This window comes from Limulus polyphemus, unplaced genomic scaffold, assembly GCF_000517525.1.
Source record: "Limulus polyphemus unplaced genomic scaffold, Limulus_polyphemus-2.1.2 Scaffold3873, whole genome shotgun sequence".
In the NCBI taxonomy this organism is placed as follows: Eukaryota; Metazoa; Arthropoda; class Merostomata; order Xiphosura; family Limulidae; genus Limulus; species Limulus polyphemus.
In genome coordinates, this window is record NW_013669483.1 from 1 (window position 1) to 12080 (window position 12080).

General features: G+C 35.7%; 1 protein-coding gene across 1 annotated transcript in view; it reads right to left on the reverse strand.

Moving 5' to 3' along the window:
* Window positions 1-943: 943 nt before the first annotated feature.
* Window positions 944-12080, reverse strand: part of LOC106470199 — a gene marked incomplete at its 3' end in the record, with an annotated part of 22927 nt that continues 11790 nt past the window's right edge. The window contains exons 2-3 of the mRNA XM_013930737.2: window positions 8134-8215; window positions 944-3121 (exon numbers count right to left, since the gene is read on the reverse strand). Coding sequence (XP_013786191.2) covers window positions 944-3121; window positions 8134-8215 — 2260 coding nt within the window. The remainder of the gene's footprint in view (window positions 3122-8133; window positions 8216-12080) is intronic.

A 12080-nucleotide genomic window follows, 5' to 3' on the forward strand; every position in this document is an offset into this window, starting at 1 on the left:
AGGGTTCACAGCAGTACTCTGGTCAGTCTGACATGAGTATATCACCTAACAGGGTTCACAGCAGTACTCTGGTCAGTCTGACATGAGTATATCACCTAACAGGGTTCACAGCAGTACTTTATTTGGTTTAGCTGTTTGATGTAAGATGCCAGTCGTTTCTGTCGTCATGATAACCTGTTCCATTTAACACAATAACGGGGACTTTATTCAGAGCTAAAGTATCTGTCGAACATAATATTTTAAGCCGTAGTTATGAAGACGATATATCTTAATTAGGGTCCTAAATGTTACAAGAAAAAACGTTGAGAAAACAGGTTAATGTTTTAAATCTTAATCACATCCTAAAAAAAAAACAAAAAACTAGTAACACTAATTAGCACAAATGAGGTAATACATATATGTGTCTGTTGTGCGCGTGCATGTACGGAAGAGGTATTTGACGTTTTCAACCTGAACGGCACCTTATGTAACACATGGAGGCTAACGGCCAGGTCAGATACCCAGGAGTTCAAGCATAGCCCCCTCCTAATTAAGAACTGCTGACCATGGGGACAGAAATCAGCCAAATGGTAGGACTGATTATCACACTTATAAGATACAGCAGAAAGTGCGAAACTTGTTTGGCAGCACTGGGGCTCGAACCATAAAAGTCTCCACAATACGGTTGATCGTGCACAACACTTCAGTCTAGTTTCAGTAGCACCCTAACCTTCATGCACGTGCATTCTTACAGCTTAAACATAGTCATAACACACAAACACACGTCATCACTTTTGGTATCGAAGCTACCACGTTGTATTACATAAAAAGGGAGGGATATACTAAACATTTACACGTGCATTTCCTGGATTAAATGTACTATACAATAACGGGGAATGAAATAGAATTAGAAACGTAAGTGATGACTTATACTTTATATATTTTTTAATTGTTTTTTTTTTACGTACCTTACATTCCTGGTTCTCATTAGAGTCTTTCGTGCACTCGGTTTGTTTCTTTTGTCGCTCCATGCTCTCTCTTCTCGCCCCTAGCCCCTGAAAACACTTCTCTACAACTGTGTCTTTGGCCTTCTTTACGTTACTGCCCTTACACTGTCCGTGAGCTGTCTTATTAACGTCTTCTAAGTTATCGGTCACTGCTTTATACGGGTCAAGGGTCTCTATCCCTTTTTGTAGACCGATTTCACGCGAGGAACAACCAGAGGACGCAACGTATCCTCCACGATTCTTGGTTAGTTTTACTTTGAAAGAATCCGAACACTTTGTTTCTTTTACCCTGGGGGTTGGTTTAAAGACGAGTTCTGTTTTATTCAATTTCTGGGAGATGCTGTTTCCATGGTAAAGGGAGGAAGTACTTCTTCCCCCAATCAAAAAACTAAACTCTTGTTTCTCTTTCGTCTCTTGGTTTTTATTGTCCGGAAACGTTAGTCTATGGTTTTGGTCCAAACTTGTTGATTTGTTGTGTCCCTGTTGGAATTTCTCGGCTAAACCAATTATATTCCTCGTCACAAATACTCTATTGTTCGGGCAGTAAGGTGTTGCCAATGGTTCATTTGGTGTAGATGACGCTTTTAAAAACTTCTTAGACAACTCTCCAACTTTAGATATATTACCTCCAGAGTGCGAAGTTTTAGTTTCGAGGGAACTAACGGGAAAATTTTGGACATTGTGTCGAATATCAAGGTTGGCAGTTTTATTTTGCGAAGACGTTAAAGGCATGATTTTATTACAAGATACTTGTTCTCTACAAGTTCGTAATGAAAGTTGGGTTTTATTTCCAAAACGTTCATTCTTCAATTCACTTGGTTCCCGTTTTTCACAAATGGAATTTGTTTCTCGGGTCTGCAATTTAGTACAATTTGGAATACGATTTATTGATTGGTTTTCGCTAGTTAGGCGATGACTCTCAGATCTGCCCGTAGAAGGAAAACGCGCGCCATCAGAATGTCTCGTGAGCTGAATCTCATAGTTACTGCTAACTTTAATGTGTTTAGGATCTAAACCAGACAACATCACGCCAGTTGTTGCATCACCCATATCAGCATGTTGAGCTATCTTGTCCTCCAGTTGTTCTCTACCTCCCTCACATGAGATCGACGGCTGGTTATTTGTTGTGGTTGGTACAACAACTGAATTACGCTTACTAAGATCTGATCGGACATTCCTCTCTGTCCTAATACTTGGATCCAGAGTTGAAACTTCTTTCCTGTGTGTGGTTAATGGTTTGAGTCTCACTTTCCAATCGTTTCTATCTACCAGAAAGTTTATGTTATCGTCTTTTGAATAACTGTGCTCTTTATTGGTAGAAGATATAGTGTCTTCAGTCCTACTGATATCATTGGTGACTTTATTACCTACATAAGCCTCATTCTCCCCAGCAGCAACACACAAACCTTCTTCTAAGAACAACTGGTTGTTTTTAAGTGTGATTGTTACTGAAACTGACTGATTTTCACCAGTACCTTTGTTCAGCTCAACGAAATTAGCGTTCTCATCATTTCCGATTAAATCCAAAGCATCATCAACTTGATTAAGGTTTTGTTTTTTTCTAATATCACCATTATTACGTCCTTTGTTATTGGTTAACGGACCCCCATTTTTACCAGGAGCTATATCTGTCCGATTACCGTCACCCTTAACAGAAGAGCTATTTTCTGAAACCTGTTGGCGGGATTCCGAAGAACTGTTTATTTTGGCCATATATAAGCTGTGTTCCAACGAAAACTCTTGATGCACTAACGAACAACGCCTTCGTTTGTCCAAAAACACTGTGTAACTACTAGAGTAGTCTGGTTGATCAGAAATACTCATTTTAGCTAAAGGAATATTCGTCTCTAGAGGAATTAATTGATAATTTTCGTGTTTTGGATTCCTCTCACTAGATGGTAGCGGTAGAGAAATATGTTCTTTTGATGTTTTACTCGTGTTCTCCGATACTGCAAGCTCGCCTTCTGATTGTAAATAAGAAATATCACTTCTAGTGTGGTCGTCTCCAGACGTAGAACTAGACTTTCTGTGTTTGGACTCGCACGTGACATTTTCCTTGTTCTCAGATTCTGCAATCTGTGCCTGGTGTTGACGGCCGTATCGACTAGAAATCCCTTCACCCGAGCCTCCCGTTTCTGAAAATTTCAAAATTCACTTTCAGTCTACAATTTTCACGAACAACGAATTACCACGAATTGCGTAAATCACAACCATAAATGAATAAATAAAAATCAAAGTAAAAAAAAAAATTACGAATAATAACCAGGAACGTGAGATTAAATCCAGATTTCGACTGTTCTTGAATTAAACAGACGCCATTTTTGGAGAAAACAGTGTTCTGATTATTTCAGTTGTAATTTTTAACTCGTTTTAGATATGATTAAGGAGAGACGAGAACTTAATGACTTTAAAATCTATACATGTATAGTTTACCTGAACGAATCGGTCAATTAGGAATGACTAAACCTTCCAATCTTTGGAAACTACTGTTGACTGGTCAAAGAATAGTCAGCAATAACTTTTTTAACATTTGTAAAAATATAGAACATTGTTTTGAAAGTTTACAAGTTAGTAACAAAAACAAGTCACATTTTATTGTTTGTTTGTTTCAAGTTAAGCACAAAGCTACACAATGTGCTATCTGTGCTCTGCCCACTACGGTATCGAAACCCGGTTTCTAGCGTTATAAGTCCGCAGATATGCCGCTGAGGGGCGTTATATTTTTAGACATTACCTATTACTTGGTCTTGGTATAAAACAATGTTTGGAATAGAAAAAAATACATTTATATATCGTTTAAACTTTCTTTAGTGTTTTTTATTTTTATAAAACAAATAATAATAATATTTGGGTGCCTAAAAATAACACCAAAAGTTTAATAATGTAAAATGTTTGTAATTTTTTTTTTGTCTGTCATAGTGTACCCTAATTCAAAAGCGAGGGAGGGTAGATAGTCACCACCACCCACCGCCAACTCATGGGCTACTTTTTGACTGGTCATCACATTATATCGCCCCCACGGCTGAAAGGGCGAGCATATTCGGTGATGGGATTCGAACCCGCGACCCGCAGGTTGCTAGTCGAACGCCTTAATTATCAAACCATGCTAAGCCTCATTTAAAATATAGAAGCTGATTATTACATGTGTGTATACTTGAAATATGTTAATTTAATTAAACTTTGAGTGCAATATGATCTAACTTAGGTAAATTTCCCTGTGTCATATGACCGATTTAACATTGTTTGTAATCTTTTATTTAAGATAACAGTGAAATATGAAAAACAACAGTAAAAATAATTAAATTATTAATTTTCCGAGAGATGATAGATGGAATTAAACTCTACGTGCCCTTCTCAAGTATCAGAATATTACGTCACACGTTTAGTTAGGCAGATGACCTACATGTAAAAAAAAGGAGGACGCGAATTGAACTGTTAAAAAGACGAGTTGTTCAAGAGACCTCATATTTGAAAGATAATTAGCCATATAATACCAATTAGTCAGCAAATAATAACAGGAACGGAGACCCCAAAGTATAGAGTAAGGCTGAATCTTGCACTCCTGGGAAATTTACTGGTGACCAACGGTATAAATCAGAACAAAACAAAAATGGAAACGTAGTAAAATGTTAAAAACCAAGAACAAAAAACTAATATCAGAAAAAATAAGTAAATCCTGGTGCGAAATTTAGGCAAAACTGAAAAATACACAACTTTTGGCGCCATCTATCCCCATAAAAATGAAATATAAAACAGCGAACTTGTCTTCCAGTAACTTCCAAAATCTTTCTCAGTTTACCAAATACTGACCATGATCCGTTATTTCAGTAGGATAATTCATCGCTTTCAAAGCGGAGTCCGGAATGACGAGACATAAACGACACACACCCTGTAACTTCTTATTCTGACATTATATTTTCAGCCGAATTACATGACCCTAATTGATGCTATGTACCTTTTCTTTTGTGTTTGTTTTTTTTTTTTTAAGTTTACACGATACGTGAGGGTCGGGGATACTGTACATAGAATCTGTGATAATGTTTGTTTTTCACGGTAGCAGCGAGGACTGAGAGAGTTTCTAGAAGTTTAGGAGAGTATACAGAGTAGTACCAACATCTGTACATAGAATCTGTGATAATGTTTGTTTTTGACGGTAGCAGCGAGGACTGAGAGAGTTTCTAAAAGTTTAGAAGAGTATACAGAGTAGTACCAACGTCTGTACATAGAATCTGTGATAATGTTTGTTTTTCACGGTAGCAGCGAGGACTGAGAGGGTTTCTAGAAGTTTAGAAGAGTATACAGAGCTGTCAACAGTTACAATATTGTTGTTCTCTCAAAAAGATTACACGAGTTTCCAGAGAACAGTGGTGAGATATCTACCAGGGGCGTCGCTAGGTGCTTAAAAAAATTCGGGGCTCGAGCCCATAGGCGCGGGAATTTTCGGCGTTTTCAATACAATATCGATCATGGTTTTTCTGTTCCGATTTTTTAAGACACCAGCGCTTAGCGACGCCTCTGCTCCTACATACACAGATACACATATGGTAAAAAATAATAAGAAAAAAAAAGCTTGATTTTTTGTAATCACAGAAGTATTTATAAATCAATATACAGCCAAAAGCAATATTTTGTCCTTCTTTCTTACTTAGGCTTTGAAGTTACATAATAAATAAATACTAGAGTATACGGTTTACTGAAGTATATAACACAACAATACTTTACATAACCAGTCTTGATAGGCTCGTATCAATTCAATTTTAGTATGCTTGATCACACATACTACACAAAATCACACGGATTTAACTTTAAAATAATTTGATTAAACATGTTATAGCTGATGTAAGTTTAATTTAAAGATTCGTTTCGACGAGTTGTTGTTGTTTTTTTAAATTGGTTTTATTCTGATAATTAAAAAAAGCTTACAAGTTTTAACCAGTAAATAACCAAATTATTCAAAACAAACAACAACAACAACAAAAAAACCATCTGCATGGTACTAACCGGAATTTTCTGCTTAAATCATAGTCACATTTTATAAAAAACGAATTTTTCGTGCTATTACAAATGTTATAATCAGAGGTGTAAATGTGTAATATAGAAACAAAATCTTAACATAGAAGTCATATAATGCCGTTAAGACAATATAAAAAAAATATATATTCAAAGATACTAGCGGTTCCTAACCTTAGTCATTAGTGCAGCTCGTGCAGAGAGACAGCTGTCAACTATAACTTCTACATTCCTCCAACCTTACTGGTTTTTTTTGGTTTTTTTTACACTGATTTTAGAGGTATTCAATTTTGAAGACAGAAACAAATTCTCGGTGAATAACCCTAATATATATATATATATATATATATAGATCAAAAACTAATAATATTATTTTTACTGATTTTTTACTGTTTGATCATAAACTTCCCAATAATATCGAATGAAGCTGGAGATTATGAAGAAAGGCATAATGGTTATTGAAACTGGAGCAAAATATACTTTTTTGCTATATTGTATTTTACTCCTGGACGCCACCTTGTGCAGCATATGGTCTAAAAAGTCACACAGGAGACTCTATAGGTCAAGCATAGATAGCCACTCCCAGGTTAGAACTGCTTACGGAAGAGAGCAACCCCCACCGACCACGGTTACGTTAACTTGAACAATGGGATTACCTATCGCAGTTACAGACCTCAGAGAGATGAAACTGTGTTCAGTGGCATATCGCGACTCGAACCTTAGGCCTTCCAATCCGCAGCACGGAACGTTAACCCACAAGGCCACGCCCGACTTACTTACTGGTATAACATTTTCTGTAAGAGATAATTCCTCTCAAGTTTTTGTGGATTTTAAACAAATTCAAATCAAAACAATAAATAATATAAATTCATAACCAATAACCTAAAATCATATCCCACGTGATCAATGAATGACCACTCTGGTACAACAAAGCGGACACGCACAGAGTAAAAACGTTAAAAACTAGGAGATAACATCTGTAAGGAACGAGGCCTGTAAACGTTAAGTTTGACGATCTTACAGTTTGATCAGTGTGTGCATTATTTTGGACAAACTAAATTACGCCGGATGAACGGTTAATATTTATGAACAGAGATTTTAACTTGATTAACCCGTCATAATGATACGACATTTGGTCCCGCGCTCTCTTTTATACCACGTGAACCACTTTTTTTACATCGTAGCTGATGTTACAGAATACCGAAGCAATCTGAATAATGACATGCACGTGCAACAAAATGATTCTATCTAAACGTTAATGAATGATACGTAGAACACCGTATTAAGACAGTATAAAAAAAAAACGGAAACTGTACCATTAATATAAAAAATCACTAGACCACGTGAGATGACTGTCCATCGTCGTCCTGTCAACTACGAAGTGTGGTGTTTGTCTGAGCGTTGGTCCGTCTCCCGCAGGCAAAGCTCAACATTCACTTTTGAAATGACGGGAGAACAGGCATGAATAATGTTGGTGCCAAATTTTATTTCGCAAGCAGGATATTATACACTAAACTGTTAGGAATTAATCGTATTATCATTCACATTTCAAAATGTGACGTAATTAAACAATAAAAATTTAGATTTACCGTATGTTATTGTTGAACGGCTCTTAGCATGACTGATATACTCAACAATTACTTTTAGTGGTGGGGGGGGGGGGCATAAGTAGCTCAGAGCTTTGGCTCCAAGTGAAACCAAGAATGCAACACAATTAACTTTTTTTAAAAATTCATGAAATAATTTAAATTGATAAATCAACTTAAGCTTTTCCGTCACTGGGGACGGGTACTTTTGCTTGTGTGTGTCTATATATATACAAAAACACACACACACAAGCAAAGGACGGGTACTTTGCTTGTTTGTGTGTTTTTATATATATAGACACACACACAAGCAAAAGTACCCGTCCCCAGTGACGGAAAAGCTTCAGTTAACTTATCATGCACACAAATACATTGACACTTTTTTTTTTGACTGGAAACTATAAAAATAAGACAAAGTAAAGTATACTGGCTAATGTGGTTGTTTTCTTTTTCAAGCTTAATTTGTCGTCAGAGTATAAATCATGTGGTCAGATAACTGAACACCAAAGTAAGGATAAACAGATTAGTTGAAATATTCCGGACTAACCAACCTTGCAAGATTCTCTGATTTTTCAGTTCATACATACGTCTTCTTATCTTCTTTTTTTCTTCTAACCCAGGAATTGTAAACCACTGAAAAATAAATATTTATCATAAAGTTTTTATGTTTAGAAACAAAATAGCGTTTTTTATTTTATTTTAGAAAACAAGTCAATAGGACTTTTTGTTTTACATTTGATGTCATTTCTATAAAACTTTATGAAATAAACTTAATTAAGTTAAACTAATTAGTATTAAGTTTTTAACCCGTACCTCAAATCACTGACCTGTTTTTATGCTATTCTCTTATTGGTCAGATATTTCACATATTTCATCATATGGAGTAACTTATGATGTACCTATTATAGCACTCACTGTAAAGAACAGACCAAAACAATTAGGTGAAATCAAACGTTTTATGTGTAGGAGACCCCCAGCTATTCTGATGGTATTTTTATTTAAAGTTTTCTTCTATATGACTCGTATGTTTCCTGGGGTTCTTGTAACCACCAAAATTGTGGATCCATAACAATACAGTGCATAAACAGTTTTACACAATATTTTCAAGAACCCGACGGCCCCCTATTGGTAATTTTATGGTTAACTGAATTATACAGAGAACCTAACAACAGAACAATCAGAAGGATGACGTTTCGAGCTAGCGCTCTTCTTCAGATCCTACAGCTTACAACCAAGTTCTAAGATGTACGATCTGACGAAGAGCGCTAGCTCGAAACGTCATCCTTCTTTAAATAAAGATAATAAAAAAAAATTGGCAATTTTTGAACCTATTATTTAATTTTGATATTTTTGACGCCTATGTGGTTTTAACTATATGTTTCTTTTTAACAGAACAATAAGCGTTATTCATTATATAACTGCGACATAATTCGATAGATGGCGCTACATAGCAATTAGTATCTTAACACATTTTATTATCCTGACAACATCGGATTTGTATGAATTTTATTAATTTTCTGAATCCCTAAGTAATATGTTTAACCATATTTTTCAAGAAACGAACTGTGATTAAAAATATAATGACAAACGCATTGCAGCACGAATGTTAAGCAAAGACAAAAATCTATGAGAAATGAAAACACGGAAACTTGGCCAAAAAAAAATGTATGTTAGTTTATCACACTAAAATTAAAAACAAGTTTTTTAAGTGTTTCGTACTTAATGAACGAGTGCTGTTTTACTCTAAAAATCTTACAATCGACTTTTGTTATGAACTTCAACTTAAAGTTACGTGAAACCTACTCCTGAAACTTTCGCCGAAGGGTTTGTTGTCTTAACCACACTTCAGTACCCCTATGTTATTTTAACACTTGTTATGATATTGTATCACACACTTCTGTTTGATGTTTAAATCGTGTGTAGAAAGCTGAATCAGTGAAATAGAATATCCATACTAGTTCCCCAGTAGACAGTTCAGAGAATTACGAATTGTTGAGGGAAACTGAGCGATAAAATTTCTTTTCTAAGAAACAGTGAACGTGTTCCAACGTTTCAAGTTTACACTACGTAATGCCTCCAATTTTTCCTACCAAATATTTCGAGGGATCTTCGAGTCCTTTTTCACTCATCATATATAGTAATTTAACTTGATTTAGGCTTTGTTTGTTTTTGAATTTCGCGCAAAGCTACACGAGGGCTATCTGCGCTAGCCGTCCCTAATTTAGCAATGTAAGACTAGAGGGAAGGCAGCTAGCCATCACCACCCACCGCCAACTCTTGGGTTAATCATTTACCAACGAATAGTGGGATTGACCGTCACATTATAAAGCCCCCACGGCTGAAAGGACGAGCATGTTTGGTGGGACAGGGATTCGAACCCGCAGATTGCGAGTCGAGCTCCCTATCCAACTGGCCAATTGATTTAGGTGTATGAATACTTACACACCTAAATCAATAGAGGTTACTATACAGATACCCCATAGTATATACTCATCACCTTATTAGAGGCCTAACTGTATCTATTTTGGTTTGCCGACCCGAGTTGTAATGATAAGCCTTGAATAAGCGAAACTGCAGTCCACACTAGAGAGTGCAGCGAATCAAAACATGCGTTACGTCTCTACGTCACCACAAGATACATTTTCAATTTTACCTTAAGTGAACAGAAAAGAAACAGAAAAAAAAACTTGCAATTATATTAAATTATCAACACCAAAGAATAAACACAAATTTACCAAAAGGTAAAACAAAATGCCGCTTACAAAACAATTATGTGTAATAACCTCTACGAAAACGAGCTAAATATTTTGAATAGTATCGACTTCACTGTTTGAGGTTTAATGTCAGAATGTTTATAATTATTATTATTATTGTGTTACTCTGAAAACCTTATTCACAGCACGTAGCGAAACCTAAACTAACTTTAAAGGCCAACGTTGTCACCTCTCTCTTTGAGTATACTGTGTTGAATTTCACGTGCAATCATATATAGTAGGGTTAGGTGCAGAAGTTTCACACTTCGGTTCTGTTCACAGTAGATGTTATAAACAAACTTGAAAATTTTAACTTTAACATGGTTGTGTTAATATATATATATAGTTTATGTCACTGTGTTGTGTTATGTATAATAGGTAAACATTTGACACTAATATTGACGGTCTAAACATGTTTTGCCACTTTTGAATGATTAAGTAAAGGATCTAAAAGTTACAAACAATAATTGTTATGGTGTGAACGCCTTTTTCAAGGTGGTGAATAATGATTATACAAGTAAGTTACTAGTTATTATCAGGCCTATCACATTTCTAAACATTACATTTTTTATCTAGTTCCTTAGGCATTTTCAAGGATTAGGAGAGTGTAAAATATATATTCGTCATAAGTATTGCCGACGACGCGTTTCACTCATTCCAGAACTCATCAGCATTGAATAAGGTGAACATAATGTGATTGGAATATCATTATACACTCTTGAAAATCCGTACGGGACTGGATATAGAACACAGTATTATGGCAAGTAAATAGGCCTAACACTACTGTCTTATGGCAAGTAAATAGGCCTAACACTACTGTCTTATGGCAAGTAAATTGATCTCAAAAGATGTTAAGCATGTCGATTGTTTTCATTAAAATTTATTTTGTACATATTAGAATAATTTCAGCCATAGGCCTAACATCAAGCAATTACCGATATACACAGTGATATTTATATATACATTATCAGGACTTCTTTAGAAGTCCATTCACGGGTAAATAATACAGAAATTGAGATTTGTATTTGTTTTAGAGCCCTGAATATTAATATTGTAAGTCTTTAAACTTACTGTTGCCCCACCAGGGGGGGGGGTCAGAAATGGGTATGTACAGAAAAATAACTGTAATTGGTAAGGAACAAAGTGTGGTGACAAGGTCACTCAAGGTCGTGTCCTTCGGAAATATTGTTAATATACTTCAAACACTCGAGATGCCAATGACAACGGTGTAGACAATAGTAGAAGAAATATTTTAAACTACAAATAATCCAAATCGCCCCCCACAAAAACAACAGTTAGAGACATAAATTCGGAAAGTTTGCTTTGTTCGAAAATTCATATTAATCCTAACAGTATTACGCCAACCATCAATAGCTGAGTACACAACACTGTCAAAATGTGACAAATGGCAATATGCCAGCTTATATGTTGTACCTTACCATTTCAGGATGATCCATAACATGCCTTCAAGGAAACGGGGTTGCTTGGGTCAAGAATTTATTAACCCACCGTTATACCTTACCTAACTTGGAATAACAATTTTGGAGCAGAACATCAAAGCAGAGTTCGTCTACTGCAACGTTCTAAACATACCTGAGTTTATATTGAGTCACAGTCCTAACGCATTGTTTGTTTTATCGAAGAATACAGTTAGGTTTTAATATGAATATTCAGTAAGTGAAAGTCACTAGGTTTATACTGAGTCACACCCCTAGCGTTTTACTTTGTTTTATGGCTAACTAGTA